The sequence below is a fragment of the Ptychodera flava genome, chromosome 14 (assembly GCF_041260155.1).
Source record: "Ptychodera flava strain L36383 chromosome 14, AS_Pfla_20210202, whole genome shotgun sequence".
NCBI classification, from domain to species: Eukaryota; Metazoa; Hemichordata; class Enteropneusta; family Ptychoderidae; genus Ptychodera; species Ptychodera flava.
The window spans coordinates 40,649,310-40,669,749 of record NC_091941.1 but is presented as its reverse complement, the minus strand read 5'-3'; the positions used below and the strand labels follow the sequence as shown (position 1 = coordinate 40,669,749).

At 37.3% G+C, this 20,440-nt stretch overlaps 2 protein-coding genes across 2 annotated transcripts in view; one reads left to right on the top strand and one right to left on the bottom strand.

Moving 5' to 3' along the window:
• LOC139150511 (transcription factor IIIB 90 kDa subunit-like) overlaps positions 1 to 6,956 on the bottom strand; it is a 43,881-nt gene extending 36,925 nt beyond the window's left edge. The window contains 3 exon segments of the mRNA XM_070722930.1: positions 3,532 to 3,705; positions 4,308 to 4,385; positions 6,740 to 6,956. Coding sequence (XP_070579031.1) covers positions 3,532 to 3,705; positions 4,308 to 4,385; positions 6,740 to 6,788 — 301 coding nt within the window. The 5' untranslated portion in view covers positions 6,789 to 6,956.
• Positions 6,957 to 7,494: 538 nt separating this feature from the next.
• The window catches only part of LOC139150510 (cap-specific mRNA (nucleoside-2'-O-)-methyltransferase 1-like), a 56,833-nt gene continuing 43,887 nt past the window's right edge, over positions 7,495 to 20,440 (top strand). The window contains exons 1-7 of the mRNA XM_070722928.1: positions 7,495 to 7,637; positions 9,103 to 9,222; positions 9,652 to 9,774; positions 10,299 to 10,405; positions 12,016 to 12,174; positions 14,914 to 15,006; positions 15,500 to 15,571. Coding sequence (XP_070579029.1) covers positions 7,619 to 7,637; positions 9,103 to 9,222; positions 9,652 to 9,774; positions 10,299 to 10,405; positions 12,016 to 12,174; positions 14,914 to 15,006; positions 15,500 to 15,571 — 693 coding nt within the window. The 5' untranslated portion in view covers positions 7,495 to 7,618. The remainder of the gene's footprint in view (positions 7,638 to 9,102; positions 9,223 to 9,651; positions 9,775 to 10,298; positions 10,406 to 12,015; positions 12,175 to 14,913; positions 15,007 to 15,499; positions 15,572 to 20,440) is intronic.

The window sequence follows — 20,440 nt, the reverse complement described above, 5'->3', positions numbered from 1 at the left end:
TTGGGCTAAACCATGGTGGTGAAAGGGTTAAGGTATTTTTAAATTTGTAACAGCACTAGTACTTTCTCTTTCGTTCTGTTTTTGAGGTAAACTGTGATGAGAATGTTCCCTCACAGTATTTCATCATTCCATTCATTTGTAAGAGCTAGGATTGCAATGATTAGACCGTTGTTAGCAACAGAAAACTTATCATTGTGTCCTATCAGGAATTCCAAAAATTGTTCAACATGTAGATTCACTGAGACTGGACAAGCTAAAATTTCAAAAACTTGGTGAACTTTCATGCTCACTTAAGCTTGTTCATCGGGAATAAAAAAGAAACATACATGACATTCAGTGTGCGAAATTAAGAGAAAATAGCTTCAGGTCATAAGGACCTGCACCAAGCCAAAGCTTCAGGTCCTTACAGAAAACTGCCGGTCCTCAATAAATGCAGTTGTTAACGACCATTAAAATCAACTTCTCCACCAATACTATGCTTTTGAATGTTGTAATATTTAATTTTTCATGTCCTTTTATCAATAGAGTCAGTAAGTATTCACTCAAAAGGACTATTGTTCACATAGATGCAGAATAGTGTAGGTGAATGATCATGAATCATTCATCTACATGATCTGGAATCTGAAAAAGATCACAGCCCTCATCTTCCTCATTGTCATGCGCACACATTTATCAATGTTTTCCACCACGGGGAGGGGGACAATGGGACTAAGCGGAGAATTTGACATTTTTTCTAGCCATGTAAAATCCGCCACTCTCGGACTATAAAATGATGTCAAACACCCAGGGGCCGGGGAATACTGGCTCATGCACTGGCTACATGTGGCTGATGAAAGCGAGAAAATTTGTCTTTCATGACTTTCTATGGGGAATGGTGTTCTCTACATTGCTGTGTACAAATGTACACTACACCAGGGTATGTGATATTGTGATTTGAAAATGGTTGGCAAGATGAAAATAACTTCTGAAATTAGCCAACGCGAGTGGTAGAAGAGTGAGTGAATAACTTAGTACCTTGAAAACAGTCATAGGTGTATGAATAATTTTTTTATGCAAACATTGATTACGTCTTTTTTAAACAAGGGAGAAAATACTTGGTATGTATTTTGATATGACGTATGGATTACTTTTTATTTTTCAAAAAATAAATATGCTTAAATGTGGCCTCTGTTGCATTCATGAAGAAACAGATGAACTTATACTTTTAATTAAAAGGACAAGTATCGTAACTTTTTCTCGATTATAGAAATTGCAGACAACATGAATGGCAAACGCCACTCGCGGAAATGAATGCATATTTTTTGATCGAAAAGTTTTGCCTGAGCGATTGCTGGGTCTCATCGCCCTTTGAAAGCTTAAAGTTATCAAAATGACTCTGAAAAGTTTGACAGACACTCGATACTGCTGAAAACTATCGACACGATCAGATAATGATACCGTAAAATCTTAAAAGACGTATTTTTTGCGACATTTAGGCCTACAGCCCAGGATGACGGTGAGTTTTGCATGCCTGTCGTAAAACGGTACCGATATACATCGAAACAATTTGAAGCCTCAGAGAGTATACACGACGGATCGTGCAACTCGACAAAACTGTTATGATAAGGCCGCTCTGTTTTATAAAATGTACACTTATTATCACGTCGATATATCGTGGAAACAGTCGGCCTTGTGAACTTTGGTTAAAGACCAACGAGCAAGCAAGATGTTCTAGCGGTCCACAAACAAACATAGCGAAACGTGAACTTGATTGCCGACTGCAAGTAGCACAATTGGGCTGTCGTGTAACATCTAGTCCTTGTATCGGGCGTAGTTCAAAACCATAGAGGTAAAAAAATACCTCCATGTTCAAAACCAAATATGATTAGTCAACAGCACTGTTCTCTTAGTAGGTTTTTGTCTTAAACTCTTCTATGAACCGTTTATGTTTTGAACGCTTCAATGGAAAATCAAAGCAAAGAAAATGGAGTCAGTTTGATAAAACGAAGGGCTGTATATGTACATTTGTGTATATGTAAATTCCAAACACTTAAAGTGTAGAACTAGTGAAGTGATACTGGGTGTTGTTGTCTTATGACACAGATATGCTAACATTACCAGGGTTACACTCACTAGAAGAGTATTATTATAATATTGTATCGCATTATTGCACCAAAATCAATTCATTCCATCGCTAGAATCTGCATGCACGGACATAATTCATACTGACCTGAATGTAATCAGCTGCACCGTGCTATGCGCGTCGATCGGAAGGATTAGACTCTTCGTACATGCAAAAAGTCGCAAGACAAAAATTACTACGTTGCGACATTGTCAACCCCCCCTCCCCGTTTGGCGTACCATAGAGATCGAATTCCCCACTACCAGGACTCGAAGTGCGATCAATATCCCCTGTTGCCCCGCACTCCCACGGTGGAAAACATTGATAGGTGCATGGCATTCAAGTCTGAATCACATGATTCAGAGTCAGTCATCATCTGCATCTGTTACAGGTCTTGACGGAGAAATTTTCATCATGTATTCCAAATTTCAGTCGGTCATAAGGACCGACATGTTGCTAAAAACTTTCGGCCCGACGAGAAATCTGTCGGTCTCGGACCGTCGGACCGACGTTAATTTCGCACACTGATGACATTGCAAAGCTTGGTGACTTGTTTATGTTTCTCTGTCTGGCGTTCAGTGGAGTGGCCCTGGTGTGATGTGTAACTGAAGAGATGTAGCTGATTAAAGATGTAAACAAGACCACATCAAACCCTGCTGTGTTAATGGCCCAAAAAATCGCTGATACACATCGATTAAAACAACACCTTGGCTAATGAAGTTTTGCAGCTTGATCGAATTTCACTGTACAACCCTTTTCAGAATTAGAGCGCGAAGCCACTGCAGTGAACTGCAATAAAACTGCTTACACTAATTAGTTTCAGCTGTAGCCGTGGCCACTTTGGTGTTGAACAAGGCTACTTGATAAAGACCAAAAAGTCTGCTTGTACAAAGGCAAAACTAGCTCTGTCTGAGGCTCGAGTTGTAAATGAGAGTTTACGATTGGCACCCTGTGTTCAAGATTGAGATACAATGTAACATTACCATGCACTGGTCCATGTACAAATCTTTTTTATTTCAACTTCCCCAGACAAACTGTCTGCATGGGACACACAATGTTGTCGACTTTGCCAGCTGGCTACAGCTGAAACTAAATAGTGTGAGCAGTTTTATTGCAGTTCACTGCAGTGGCTTCGCGCTCTAATTCTGAAAAGGGTTGTAATTGGCCCCAACATGCACCAGTTTATCTCATGACACATGGACACACAGATGGAAGTTCATTGGCCAAATCTTGACAGAAGGAAGTAAAAGTTGACGGAAGGAAGTAAAAGTTGATGCCGCCATACTGATTTTCAATTCTAACAGCTCCTCAGTATATAAAACTGAGGAGCTAAAAATCAGTCAAAAAAGATACTACTGTATATACATCTGCCATAGACTCATATGGCAGGCAAGTTGAAGGTTCTAGTAAGCATACATCTGTAAGGATACGTGGTGTGCCTTCTGTCCTGCATACAAGGTACAAGCATGACGCCACCACATGGCTGGTTTTTCTTCCTCGTGTTAATCTCTTTGAGACTGCCATTTTAAAGAAGTTGTACGCAGTGTCAATGCAATGTTGATTCAACTTCAGTTGAGCACCAAGAGCCTGTATCTTTCTCTTACCTGCAGTTGAAAGTAACATGACATTTTAATTTTATTCAATTGGCGTGTGCTACTTCATTTTAGTGTGTGTATATTCCAGGTGATAATATCTGGCATGATTGCATGCAAATAAAACAGGAGTAAAAAATGTTGCTTTTTACCCCACAGCTTCAACTTCTTATGAGAAATAGGGTTATGCACTGATGATTAAAATTTACTAAATTTCAACTTGCAGGGCAAATGAATAGACCATATATCTATACATCCGTGTACATTACATTGTAAGTACCTCTACATCTGCATCATTGTTCAACATCCTTTGTTCAACATTCTTGCATGGGTAAAATTTGAAGTGCACATATGAGACATTGCATTTATCACCAGTTTCACAAAGAATCAAGTCAAGCATACCAGGAAACTAGCATTTATGTCATTAATATGTACACAATATCTGTACTGGGTGGTATTTGAAAGTTCTGGATGGAAGTTGAAGAGGTAAGAAAACATGGTGTCTGAATCAATCAATTACTTCCAATATATCTTAAGGCTTTTGTCTGGTTTCTTTCAAATTGAGAATTCATTATATTGATGACTGTGACAACCAACAATAATTAAATAATTACCATTCTGCAGTGTTACTGCTCTTGATTCTTTTCCAAATCCATGATGAAAACTGCTGCCAAGGGAGTGTGCTTTTCCACCTTCCAATAAAATAGACATGTAGTGAAATATTAATACAAACATTCATGATGACTTGTGCAAGTACATGCTCTCTTGTGTCTTGTGACTCATCGTCATGGACTGATATTGAAATTTACATCTATGTAAACAGCAACTGAATGCCAAAAACAATTGTACATTGTTCTCATTCTTGGTCTCTCATAAAATGATGCAGCCATGCGCTTTATAATTTTGTATTTTTTTCTGTTTTGAGCTCACAACATTGACCTTTTGAAATGATAAGAACACAACAGAAATGTTTAAATGCCAACTCTGATTTAAGGAAAGATAAATGACAACAGCCTTGGACAAATTCATGTTTCAGAACAGTACAACTTGTATATGTGATCCTAAACATCTTGACATTTTCTGCTGCCTATCACTCTTTTTATATTACCCATCTTCAAGCAAATGGGCAAAAATGGCTGGCATGTCTTTTCTAGACCAAAGAATCTAACCCTTTTCTCTCTTTGGCCTAAGGTTACTATTATTAAGTAAACAGTGATGGTACATATTGTACATGCAGATTGGTGAGTCCTTTGAGCTGAACTGATGTAAAAATAATTCCAGAAATCTCTCTGGTGCAAGAAAATTGTACATATCAGACGCTGTAGTATTGGGTTTATACAAAGAAACTCTGTGAAATTCTAAAATTCACTGAAAGAGTTTATACGTCAGGCATACTGATGTATTTACTCATGAATCTGAATGATTAAGCAAGCAATGGTTAGACAGATTTCTAGGGTATATTTTGATACAACATTTTGTTTTTACCTTTTCATAGGCAAAATATCACCGGTGCTCATGACCAAACAGACCTATCTATTGGAATTGTAAGATTTATATACTTATTTCATTCCACAATATTTGTAACGGTTAGTTCTAACAGTCAAAAATCAATTTCTAGAAAGGACCATTAAAGTTATTTAACAACAGGAAGTAAAGTGTAATACTAGATAACAACAAAACAAAAAGTTAAAACTGAATAACAATAACACAGGCAAAGAATATTAATATCAAAGTTTTATGTTGAAAACATTAATTAGGCATGAAAGCACCAACAGCCATTCATATACCTCAAGATTTTGATCAGTCAATGACATACATGAATAGGTGTGCACTATCCATGGTGAATGCATATGATACCAATACCATCTTGAAATCTGGCATCAAATGTTTACAAAGTACAGTAATTTTCTCAAACTGAGTGCTTGAAAAAAAGTCTATGTGTAGTTATGGGCCTTGAAATGTGAATAATTAATTGACTGACATTCTGCACTATAGCACAGCGAACATGTGTCTCTATATGGAGTGTATATTCACCAGCGACTATAAAAGTCCCTCCTGCAAACAACATAACACTTTTATACAATTGTAAGCCCTATTTGAAAGATAATGCAGATGGCCATATGGATGATATAGAAGACATGTATAGCATAATACTACGTACAGTGAGTGCAGAGGTCCTTTGACAATATTCTTGTGGTAGAAGAATTGTTTCAGTATGGCTCATACTTACAAACCCACTACATACACAGTCATTCAACAATAGGTAGTATAGAAATTTGCTATCTATAGGTCTATAGTTTTTGCCATTTGTCTCTCACACAAGGTGGACAATTAGTACAGGCAGTTGGATGAAAAATCTTGAATTTGAAACATTAAAGAACAAGCAGTTTTTGAGATGAAGATGGATATATTACGGTCAAAGAATGCATCAAAAATGAAGAGAACATTCTGATACTAGAATATCATACGCAAATGAATTCTTAAGCAACACAGACTATTGAACATGCTGTAAATGAAATATCTTCTTCCCAAGAAATAGAACTGGAAATGTGTAAGTGATATTGAAATAAATTGGTACGACAACAAATAATCTGTAAATTATTGTAAAGAAAATACCCCTATTGATGGTGAGCAAATGTATTTGTGATCCACAGCCTACTCCTGCCCCAACTCCTGCCCCATCACTTTCCCTGTATTTCATTTGACTTCAAGAACCTAACAAGAGCTGCCTGGGACATCAGAATTATGACTTGCAACCTTTTTATGATCTTGCATAGCATGCAAACTTAATTTTTTGGCTGACCGTCATGTTGATACCGTTTTGCAAAAGCAACTCGGCTGCAAGTAGTTGTAATTATTGCCCTGCAGACACCCCCCCCTTTAACAGTTTTCGACCACCCCTCTCAATATCTAATGGCTGATCCCTGGATCTGCAATGGATGAGGTCAGCAAGGTACCGGTACAACTCGGTAACACAGTGACATCGCTCCCCAGGCATCGCTCAACACAATTTCAAATGAAAAGTGATATACAATGTTAAATTTACCTTCGGCAGATACGTATTGTCCCAACAACTGACGAGCCTCCAAGTGCATTTTCCGTGAAGTTAACCTCTGAAACAATAAAATTATCTTCCAAAACAGAGCCGCAACCAATACATACTGCGTTCCCACGAGCTTGATCACTATCTATTTCGCTCCCACCACAGTTTGGGCACGCGGTTTTTGACATTTCAACCTAAACAAGAAAACATTACTCCTAATAACGGGAATGGTATATGGTAGTACACTTGAGGCTTCGGGTAATCGTAGATGGTAGCCGAATGTATTATCACGAACGATTGTAGCCAACTTGCATCACCTAGCTTTGGTACAGCGCCCTCACTAAAAGTCATAGGTCAATATCGGGGTTAAGACCGAAATAGCCTCAGATTCTCAACAACATTACCCGTATTGACTCCCTCCCCCATTGACCTATATAAAGAGTTCACCTGCATGGTCTTCGACACTGTCTTTACTCAAGAATCTATAATTTAGTTCGAAACATTTGTAGAAACTCGACGCTAATTTGAATATTGCATGAGCACGCTCACATTTTCAGGACTGCATTCTGCCGGGGGTTTGCCGATACAGATACGGTCACACCTGACCTGCTGACTGTAGTCTGTAGATACTGGAAACGTGAATCATCATATCACACTCTACAGTGCTAAGGTATAGTATTGTAGACATAGACGATCTGCCGATTTTCCCACTTCCTAGATTTCATATGTACGACGTATTTTAGCTCACAGCGCCACCAGTCGGTGACCCGAAAATGTGCTGAGATATGGATAAATAAAATAAAGTGAAACATGGCAGGACTCTTTGGATGGTGAGAAACGAAACATTCTTTGTGCAACACCACGCGGTGATAAGACGCCAGCATGGATGCCAGGAATACAAGTACGTCTGTTAAGCATACGATCACGTCACTCTAAGCTGGAAGAGCTGATCTGAGAAGTTGACTTGGCTTTGACAATGTCCTATGGGTCAACGTAATAATAATAGCTGCTTCGACAGTGTTCCACAGTCCCTCTATGTGGCCGTGAAGGGACTGTCCGTATTCTTTTCAAACTTAGTTGAAACTACTGCATTACTTCAGAGCAAACTTAACCAGAGTTGGGCAATATCCACAAGTAATAGTGATAATATTAGAATGGTGATGGTGATGATGATGATGGTTACAATAGCAACAACAACCTTTTTTCCTGATGCTCTTACAAATTACACAGTAAAACCTGGGTAGTGTCACACAAGGGACAAAGAAAAAGTGACCACTATATGGAGGTGGTCTTTCTATAGAGGGTGGGTGCATCCCCTGCTTGTGGCATTTTTGTTTGTTATAATATCAGCATATAGAAATACAGGGCAAAACACAAATTTTGCCATTTACTTGTACCTGCTGATCAGGCTTACCAAAGCAGGCTAAGTAAGCTTTTATATAATACCTGGTGAGTCATACATACATCATGGTGCACCTGACAGACAAAGAAAATCTAGTCCTTGCTTACAGTTATACAAGAAGTCCATGTTTCTTATCAATTACTATGGGTCACAGGAAGCTGTCCACAGTATACCTGATATCCAGTAAGGTTTTTCTGCGTGGATGGGGTCCAGACACTTCGCACCAAAACCAGTTCACCCCACACAACTTCGTCCCAAAGCTGTTCGCACCAAAACAACCTCGTCCCAAGTACTACCTCGTCCGACGCCACTTCGCCCCAAGTACCACCAAAGTATAGTACCGTCAACTCGTCCTAAAACAACGATGCCGCGACGTATCATAACGTTGTTTTTACCTACAACTTGGAAGCATAAATGTGTCAAGACATTTTGGCTACCACGAACCATTTATTGCATGAAACCATAAACGGTAGCATTAGAAAAAAACAAAAACACGCAAACTACTCAGTGCTGCTACTCAGGTGCCGTGCGGGGAATTACACGATGTCATTTTCTCGAAATGTGTACAATTTCAAAATTTCAATCCTGGGGTGATAGAAAAGTGATGAAACTTTGATAATATTAGTTGGTTATTTTCAGCTTTACTGGTTGGCGAGAAGTTTGGGGCAAAATGGTTTGGGGCGAAGTGGTTTTGGTACGAGGTTGTTTTTGTGCGAAGTGGTTTAGGTGCAAAATGATATGGGATGAGATGGTATGGTGCGAAATGGTTTTGGTGAGAAGTGTCTGGGGATGGTGTGAACATATCCTCTTCCACTATTTGTCATTTATTAAAACTTACATATTTGCATGTCACATTTTACAGCTTTGATTTGAGGTTTTTTACATAAATGAACAACACCAATACAACATAATTTAGAACACAAAGTATTGAATCTAAAGTATACTTTTATTTGTTCATAATTAGCTGATACAATTGCCAGAAAAGTGCTAAAGAGACGGCATCAGGATGTTTTCAACAGAGGTCAAGAAACTAACAATGAACCAAAACAGAAAAAAAGTTTTTTACATGGTGGTTCACAGTACGGTAAGTTCCTTGTAAACTTGTATTTTAGACAAAAATCTTTGATAGGTATTCTGTAATGTTCTACTGTCTTTCCTTTATCTATTATGTACCAGTGCTCCATGAATATTGGTTGAAATTGTTCTGATAGGATCCTTGTGTGTATTCTTAAATTTTTTATCAAAAATCTGTTGTCAATGTCATTTTAGATGGATTGTATGATTTCATCTTTGACTGGTGTAGATGTAGTTAGGTATGGTAGTCCTAGGATTTCATGAATGTTTTTGTCATTGTCTGCTTGTTTTTTATTTCATTTCAATTTTATTTTGATTGACTATTTAATGACATTTGCAATTTTATTTCTGATTGTTGTAAATGAGTTTGTTGCTTCTGTTTTTGCTTAAATTACAGTAGATATCCTTTAACATGACTTGTTATATTGTGTATTCACAGGGGGTTCTGCTCAAAGATTTAGCTATGGTCAGATGTTTGTGAAACAGGATAGTAGTGCAAGTGGTTCTGGGGAAACACAAGACAAATTCAAATCAGGAAACTTGAGTGATAGTAGTGATGATGGTATGCTAATTTCTCATGTATTTTTCTAGTCTAATGTATTGTATACAGTACACTGTTGATGCCTCTGTCAATTCAATCAGAAATAACAGATGAGGACAAAAAGACCCTATAAAAATGCTTAACATGGGGAGAATAATCATAAAAATCAACTTCATGATTAAGAAATGAACCTGAAAAGTGGAAAACTAGAGTGTATTACCAAATCAAACACTTCTCAATGTTTAGAAGCTTTTTTACTCTCAGAGGTTGTTGCCAGGATTAGGCATAAGTGAAATGGTTCAGAAACCCTGCACTAATATAGTAAGAGTTCTTTGAGGAAGTCTTCACATCAATACACTTGCATTTCCAGTCATTTTACCAGTGCTCCCTTGCCATTGACAATTTGTTCATGCAAGGGATTTTTCAAACTGTCATGATGAAATGTTCATGAACTTCATTGGCAGCTTCTAAAGCTTGATTTAAAAGTGACATCACAATATAGTGAGACTTTATCGACTTATTATTCACTATGTTGTCACTGATAGAATTCAAGCCTGGCTCAGAAGGAACAGCCATTGATTCTGAAGTTCAAACCAAACAACCATCAACTGGGGTTGACGGAAATTATGCCAACTTTGCTCACAAAATGATGGTAAGAAATATTTTTTAACACTTTTCTATTCTTATAAGTTATATAGAGTTGAACATCATAATTCTCACAAGCCAAATAAACTGTTGTTGGTTGTAGGGACAAAACTGCTATATAGATATTTCCACAGAAAAAAGGACAGGAATGAAATGAAGACTTTAATTCCTACAAGCTGTAACAGGGGACTAGAGTGACATGGCTATCGCGATAGTTTGTGATTGTATTCTCAATGAGTACATGCAATGTACAATGGTAGGAGTTTTATTCTAATACAAGCAGTGTATCTACATACCTTTTTTTTTAAAGTTGAATCTACAGGTGTATGTCTTTTAGTCAATCAAAATTGTTGCTGCAGGAATAAACTTTCTTCTGATGAGAGTTTGATGCACAAAAAGGAAATAAATTGCCACCCATCCCTTTGCTCACCTAGGTTGTTGAATCAGATGTTGCTCAGTGAAATGTCAACTATTGTTTTCAAATGTCCTGTAATATTTTGCCCCCTTGCAATGGTTGTCAAAGACACCAAAACTTGTTGTGTTAATCTTCAAATTATATTTTGGCAAGCCAACTTAGTTTGAAGGGTCTGTGGCTGTCAAGACATCTATTGCGGAAATATTTAACTGATCTTTCTTTACCATAATATAGTAAACTCCCTTCACTTTTCCGCGTCGGACTTTTATTGATTTCCATGGCAGTTATAGCGGTAACATGCTCTGAAAATTTGGCCGTGCTAGCGCGTCGCAAAGAACGAGAAATCTACTTGCGACTTCAATGCTGCGCCTGTCTCCGCCCACAAACAGCGGCAGGCAACACTGCTAAATGGCTTCACAAATGCATTACTGTTGAGATGACAATGGTTAAAAAGCTCTTTTCAACAGAATGGATGAAAGTTTTGATGTTATTTTCACAAAAATGGTCCTTTAGTAGTCTGTATTGTGTCAGACAGTAAGACGAGTATAGTGTACCATTTTCCACAAAGTGATTCAAGGATATTTTTGACATTGTATTTTACTGAGAAAATTAGAATATTTGACTGTTTATTAGATCCCCTCTCAGCATGACACCAACATATTGGTTACAACCATATTTTTGGATGTTATTCAAAATGAGGTCAGCCAGGGCTTTACTAAGAGATTTCCTTTCTTACTGTACTAGAGAAATAATGTGCCATTCCTTGGAGATATTTACATCATGGTTTTGTCACTGTTTATACACCAAATAGCAGACAGTTTATCTTTGTTTTCAGGAATAACATTCATAAGTAATGACCTTGATGGACAGAAAAAAGCTTCAACAATTTCATACAAGGTGTATACCGGTACATGCATATATCATGAAAAAAGTATTTATGTTGATAGTGCTTACTTATGAGACGTAATTAATGTATGTTGTGGACAAAAGTGTAATTTATTATAAAATTACTAAATTGTGTGTTCTACTTTTTTAATGAAGTGTACACACTCTTCATTGTCACCATATTTTGTTTCTAAATTGGTAGCTTTTTAACATGAAATGCTAACGTTTTAAATGGCATCTTTAGCAATAACAAGTATGATACATATGTATACATGAATAAAAACTTTTTTGTGGACTGCCTCAACGATTTTTTCCAGCAAAAAATGGGTTATGAAAAAGGCAAAGGTCTGGGAAAGCATGGTGAAGGGAGAGTGGACATTGTGAAAGCATCCAATCAAAGAGGAAGAAGAGGTCTTGGTTTAAAAGTGAAAGGATTTGAAGGTGGTGATGATATCTCATGGGAAGAAGATGATGAGGTAAATACTATAAACCTTTTTTATGTAGAAACAATTCTTAACATAGAGTAAAAGGGATATACAACTACAGCAAACCTTTGCAGGGGCAACTACATCTCTATGGTGTAACCACTTTAAGGAGCCCTTCTCAATCCCTGGTTCTCGCATTAGTGAATGTGTCAACAGCCCATTAACAGTTTGTCATTCTTTTGTTTTCCATTGAATATTTTATCAAGGAAATAATATTTATATTAGATAAATCTGATAATTGAGTGGGGGAACCACTTTAAGGATATGTTATTATATAGAATCAGTATTTTGATATTGTGACATACCATACTAAAATCTCAAGCAAACTTTTCTGCCATCTTTAAACTTTTCACTCTACTCACATCAACATCAAAATTTTAACAGTCACCAAGTTTTTGTTTTCATGACAGTCTAGTATTTTGTGAGTAAACAATGGAAAATTGAGAATCTCTACCAACAGATTGTGCCTACTGGTGTATATATCACAATGTGCATACATTACTACTGTGAACATCACCTTTCTGTGCAATCACCATTATATCCATCACCCCTCTGTACATTGCCAGTCTGTGTATTTCCACTGTGTACATCACTACCCCTCTGTACATTGCCAGTCTGTCCATTACATCCATGTACATGACTACCCCTCTGTACATTGTCAGTCTGTCTATTACAACCATGTACATGATTACCCCTCTGTACATTGCCAGTCTGTTTATTACAACCATGTACATGATTACCCCTCTGTACATTGCCAGTCCGTCTATTACAACCATGTACATGACTACCCCTCTGTACATTGCCAGTCTGTCTATTAGGGACTGTCAGTTTTCTTGCCTGGGGGGGGCCGGTGGATTCATGGGGGGGGTCACCCTGTTTTTGACTTTGGTGATAGGGGGGTCACCATGTTTTTGAAATGCCCAATAGGGGGGTCAGTGTGTTTTTGAATTTCGACACAGGCTCATCATTGCCTAAAATGCATCGTGTCAGCCACAAATTTCATCCAGTTGCATTTTTCGGCGCGCCCTTCGGGCGCGTAACTTTAATAATGAGACATATTTTTCAGCACGCCCAACTTTAACATATCAGGCATACATATATCAGAGATATATGTATGTTCAATATTTTTCAGCGTGCTCTTCAAGCGCATTACTTTAATATATCAGACATTTTTCAGCACACCCTTCCTGTGCATTACTTTAATATACAAGACATATATATCAGAGATATCAGGATGTTTCATATTTTTCTCTGCGCCCTTCGGGCGCCATACTTTAATAAATCAGAGATATATGCCAGAGATATCTTGATGTTTGCTAAGTGAAAGTGTACTATTATGAAATCTGCATTTCATATGAAAAGCATGACAAATTCCTGATACTTTTCTGTTCTCTCTATGAGAATTCAGTATGAGAAAGCAACATGCACAAATATCAATGTTACAAGAAAAGGTCATCTCAGACTCTGCACACATCAGATTTGGCTAAAATGCCTCTCTATTGTTCCTCAGGAGATTTAATTGGATGGCTGGCAAGTCTTAACACCCATCAAAATTTTGATTTACTGCTTTTTCCTGTTTGATATTAATGATTGACATCCATTTCTGTACAACAGTTCAGGACATCTGGTTAAGCATAGAAAGTGTGAAATACATTCACAGCTCATTCAAAATGTACTGTATTCAAACTTTAAGATTGACACTTTGCAATTCCCATCTTACAACTGACATGCCAACAATTTCATTAAAACACAGAATGACTTAAAATATAAATGTATGTAAAATATAACACACACATATTACAACTGACATGCCAACAATTTCATTAAAACACAGAATGACTTAAAATATAAATGTATGTAAAATATAACACACACATATATATATATATATATATATATTACAGTATTATATTATAACATATTACAGTTGTCGCGTGCGGGGGGGGGGGGGGGGTCACCCTGTTTTCGAAATTTGGAATGGGGGGGTCACCCTGTTTTCAAAATTTGGAATAGGGGGTCAGCCACTTTTTGACGTTGGCAAAAAATAATCCACCGGCCCCCCCAGGCCGAAGAAACTGACCAGTCCCTTACCACTGTGTACATGACTACCCCTCTGTACATTGCCAGTCTGTCTATTACAACCATGTACATGATTACCCCTCTGTACATTGCCAGTCTGTCTATTACAACCATGTACATGACTACCCCTCTGTACATTGCCAGTCTGTCTATTACCACTGTGTACATCACTACCCCTCTGTACATTGCCAGTCTGTCTTTTATCACTGTGTACATCACTGCCCCTCTGTACATTACCAGTCTGTCTTTTATCACTGTGTACATCACTACCCCTCTGTACATTGCCAGTCTGTCTTTTATCACTGTGTACATCACTACCCCTCTGTACATTGCCAGTCTGTCTATTACAACCGTGTACATGACTATAATGTACATCATCACTTTGTGTACCAGCATAGTACATCACCACTCAGTGCATCACCACTTTTCACCAATTCATCCTCATTATCTCTTGAAACATAACTTTGCTTCACTCTGTCACAATGAAATACATAAATCAGTGATATCATAGTAAGATAAATCTCTATCCCTGCATGGCTTTCTCTATGATTGGTAGAACTCATACAACAACCAGACTATCATACTCCTTCGTTTACTAGCTTGCACAGTACTTTTGTAGTGTCAGCATAATTCACTACATCATATTGTTAGCCTTCAGCATATGAGACTGTGGATTGGATGCAGCAATGTGAAGATCCTATACCAGAATATGAAGATCTCAATCAGTGGATGGGAATAGGAGTGGTAAGAGCATATACACAGAGACCTGTTCTTACATTAAACTCTTTTTCTGTAATTATCATGAAAGTTGCAGAAGAGTTCACTATGTGTTGCTTATATCCTTAGTGTATGTGCATTATGAAACTTTGCTATTTAGTAAGCACATTTACCGGTATATGTGTATTTGTTGGTATCTGATTGTGTGTATTTATTGGTCATAGGAAATTTGCCTTGCCCGTCCATTGGAAACATCAACAATGATGAAACCAAACATAGTTAAAAGTTACATTGATTGATATTTTTACATGTATTGTCAAGTGCAAGGAGGGTATTAGTAATATTGATTACAGTGTGAAAATTTCAACCTGTCTACACAGACAGGTCAAAGACCAAGTTCCTGTCCCAGGTATCTGTGATATAGACATTGCTTGACCATGTCCCTTCTAAACCAAAGTAATCCATGTACTTGACATTTACATTTGTGAATTAAAGTGATTGACATTATTTTCTATTTCAGAGAAAGCTTAGAATTGATGATGAGATACAGTTCTGCAGCCAAGAGACTCTCCTTCGTTTACTAGCTTGCAAGGTACAGTATGGGAAAATAGCTGCTACAGAGTATGGGGAAATAGCTTCACTACAGAGTATGGGGAAATAGCTGCTACAGAGTATGGGGAAATAGCGGCTACAGAGTATGAGGAAATAGCTGCTACAGAGTATGAGGAAATAGCTGCTACAGAGTATGGGGAAATAGCTGCTACAGAGTATGGGGAAATAGCTGCTACAGAGTATGGGGAAATAGCTGCTACAGAGTATGGGGAAATAGCTTCACTACAGAGTATGGGGAAATAGCGGCTACAGAGTATGGGGAAATAGCTTCACTACAGAGTATGGGGAAATAGCTGCTACAGAGTATGGGGAAATAGCTGCTACAGAGCATGGGGAAATAGCGGCTACAGTCTCAGTATGGGGAAATAGCTGCTACAGAGTATGGGGAAATAGCGGCTACAGACTATGGGGAAATAGCTGCTACAGAGTATGGGGAAATAGCGGCTACAGAGTATGGGGAAGTAGCTGCTACAGAGTATGGGGAAATAGCTGCTACAGAGTATGGGGAAATAGCTGCTACAGAGTATGGGGAAATAGCTGCTACAGAGTATGGGGAAATAGCTGCTACAGAGTATGGGGAAATAGCTGCTACAGAGTATGGGGAAATGTCCATTTCATCAGACATGTTGTAGCATACTAGTAGTTACAAGCCAATCATGACGGTTGATTTTTCACTCATAATCATTGAAAATATGTAGAAGTGTTAGCTGCTTTCAAATCATTGTAATAATATAACAATTTTAATAAAATTTTATATAACTGGAAATGTAATTATAGATAAAATATGTTTACCTAAATTCAGAGAACTACATTGCATTAGCAACTCATAAATGATGATATCATTGATGAGTTCACAAGAAAAAAGGGCAAGTGGAGAAATAGAGGAGTCTTTAATAGATCAATAACAGTGTTATCATAATCAACTATGTAATATGTGAATGGATCAATTATGCAGTGTTTGGATAGATCAAATTTGTCAGGAATTAATGTATTACCGCATAGATTCAGACATTTCAAGATTTAGATTCTGTGAAGTGTCTGTCAAAACTTTGCAGTAATACTTCCTGCCCTGATAACTCAGTAAACAAGAAACTTTGGTATTCAATATGGCCATTAGAAGCAATGGGCAGGGTTACTGGATCACATTGCATCTCAAAATGTAAAATACATACTGTCTATGCACCAATACATACATACTATGTATGCACCAATACATGCATACTGTGTATGCACCAATACATACATACTGTGTATGCACCAATACATACATACTGTGTATGCACCAATACATACATACTGTCTATGCACCAACACATGCATACTGTGTATGCACCAATATATACATACTGTCTATGCACCAATACATGCATACTGTCTGTGCACCAATACATGCATACTGTCTATGCGCCAATACATACATACTGTCTATGCACCAACACATGCATACTGTGTATGCACCAATACATGCATACTGTCTATGCACCAATATATACATACTGTCTATGCACCAATACATGCATACTGTCTGTGCACCAATACATGCATACTGTCTATGCACCAATACATACATACTGTCTATGCACCAATACATGCATACTGTCTGTGTACCAATACATGCATACTGTCTATGCACCAATACATTTTTTAGCTCACATTTGGTATACCAATGTGAGGTAATTGTATAAGCTGAATCAGTTCATTTGCATGCCATTTGCATGTCTGTATGTATGTACGTATGTATGTATGTATGTATGTATGTATGTATGTATGTATGTATGTATGTATGTATGTCCGTCCACATCAAAAACAGCTAAACGGCAGAACCTACTGTCTTAGTATTTGGTGTACAGGTGCACCTAGGGGTGGAGATGTGAATTTGTTCAAATGAACTTGTCAGTGTCAAAAATATGCAAATGAGGGGGAAAAAAGGAAAAACCCTGCAAATTGCTAAAACTCTGTAATTGTTGGTCAGATAGGGTTGAAACTTGTTGTGCAGGTTCCTTTAGGTATTCTAAAGCAGATGTGTAAAATTTAGGATGAAATTTGCATGTTTCTATTTTTAGTCCCCGCGGACGAAGTCCGGCGGGGACTTATAGATTGGGTCCCGTCCGTGTGTCCGTCCGTCCGTCCGTCCGTCATCAACAGTTTCTCAGACACTGCCAAACCAATTTTGTTCAAACTTGGCACAAAGGCATAGCACTATGACCTACAGATGCACATCAATTTATTTTGCAATACGATCCAATATGGCCGCCAGGCGGCCATATTATTACAATTTTTTCATGTACGGAGCCATAACTCAGACATGTTTCAACCGATTTTATTCAAAGTTGGTACAAGGCCATTGACCAATGTCATAGATATGCATGTCAATTTGTTTTGTGATATGATCCAATATGGCCGCCAGGCGGCCATTTTATTACGATTTTTTCATGTACAGAGCCATAACTCAGGCATGTTTCAACCGATTTTATTCAAACTTGGTACAAGGACATTGACCTATGTCATATATATGCATGTCGATTTGTTTTGTGATACGATCCAATATGGCCGCCAGGCGGCCATTTTATTACGATTTTTTCATGTACAGCGCCATAACTCAGACATGTTTCAACAGATTTTATTCAAAGTTGGTACAAGGACATTGACCAATGTCTATATATATGCGTGTGGATTTGTTTTGTGATATGATCCAATATGGCCGCCAGGCGGCCATTTTGTTATGATTTTTTCGTGTACAAAGCCATAATTCAGGCATATCTCAACTGATTTTATTCAAAGTTGGTACAAGGACATTGACCTATGTTATACTTATGCACATTGAATTGTTTTGTGATACGATCCAATATGGCCGCCTTGTGGCCATTTTTTTTACGACTTTCCATGTCCTGAACAATAACTCAGACATGTATCAAGCAAATTTATTCAAAGTTGGTACAAGGACATTGACTTATAGTATACATAAGTACATTGATTTGTTTCTCGATATTGTCTGATATGGCCACATGGTAGCAATTTTGTTATGGTTTTTTTCATGTCGAGAGCCATAACTCTAGCAAGTCTCAACTGATTTTATTAGTTTGTACCTGGACATTGACTTATGTAATACATATACGTGTTGATTTTTTAACAGTAAGATCAAATATCGCTGCGTGGCGGCAAATTTGTTACGATTTTCTCATGTACTGAGCCATAACTCAGACATACCGGTATTTCCACCAGTATCATTCAAAGTTGGTACAAGGACATTGACCTATTTCATACATGCTCGTCAGTTGTTTCTCATCATGTAGCAGTATCATGTCAATTATTGAAGTTTCATAATTAGGTTGATATGTCAGAAATACTGCATCAAATTTCATGAAACTTTGTACAGATGTTAAGCTCACATTGCTTTAACAGTGAAAAAGACATATCAGTGTCATTTTAATTAATTTGTAATTGCATATGTAATGAACTTTCCTAATTAGAGTGATATATCCACAAATACAACGTCAAATTTGATGAAACTTGATACAGATGTTGATCTCATAGTGTTGTAAATACTACATTAAACTTTATGAAATATGGTACCGGTTATCTATTAGTGTTAGGATAGAATGAAAAAATGTTTTGCAACATCCTGTCAACTAATTCCCAGTTGACTCATTTAATGACCTTTAGGATAGTGGCCTACATTGGTTTTATGTTTTTCATCACCATGGAACTCATTCTTGGCCATTGAGTGCCATCTGTATCAAAGTATTTTTATCACAGAACCTGTAATCAAAGTACCCATTAGCAAGCGGGGACTGGGTCATCAACGATGACTTGTCTTGTTCAGGTAATTTTTTCAGTTTTTAGTCAAAAAATGTTTAACTCTGACACCACTCATCTGATTGCTCTGAAAGTTGGTATACATGTTCCTCAGGATGACATCAGTCAAGTGTATACAAATTGAATTTAAATTTTTATATATGTAATTTTGGGGCAATTGTCCAAATTTTTGGTCAAAACTTTTTTTATTCAAGAATAACTAATCTGATAGCTTTGATATTTTGTATACAGATTACTAAAAATTGATCCAAATCAGTTTGATGAATATCGTGAAGATATCTTGAATTTTATATTTTTGCTGAATTTTTTGGTTATTTTTCTCATTTTGAGTAAAATTTCTTCTTCTCTGAAACCGCTAGCCCAATTGCTCTCAAATTTGGATTGGATGTTTGCAAGGGTGTTACCCTTCTAATTGTTGAAATTACGACAAAATTGGAAATATTACTGTTTTGGGGCAATTTTTGTTATTTTTGGTCAAAAAATCATAAAAAATATTTTCATTTTAAAGCCCCTGGACAGACGGCTTTTACATTTGGTGTACAGATGTCTAGGGATGACAATAGTTAGATATGTGGAAATTGTCCTGAAATGTTCAAATTTGTATTTTTAAGACAATTTTGTCATATTTGGTCAAGAAACCTTGTTCTCAAAATTACTTGTCTGATAGCTTTGTAATTTGGTACAATAGTCCCGAGGGATGTTATTAGATAAATTTTCTGCTCAAAGTGTTGGGAAACCCCCAAATATTTATATTTTAGGTAATTTTCTTTTGTGACCTTAAATGACCTACATGTACACCAACCAAGGATTTGTTGTGAGACAGTTTCGAAGGCTGTGAACATAATTTTGTCTTGTTTAATATCAATTTGTAGTAAAATTTGATCCTGAAAATAGAGCTGAGGTAAATTTTTTCATTTTGAACCAATTTTTGCAACTTTCGCATGTAAGACACAATAGAACTGATGAGAAATTTGGATCCAGGATAATTCCAGATGTCATAATCCCCCCACAGTGGAAGGCATTTCACTATCTG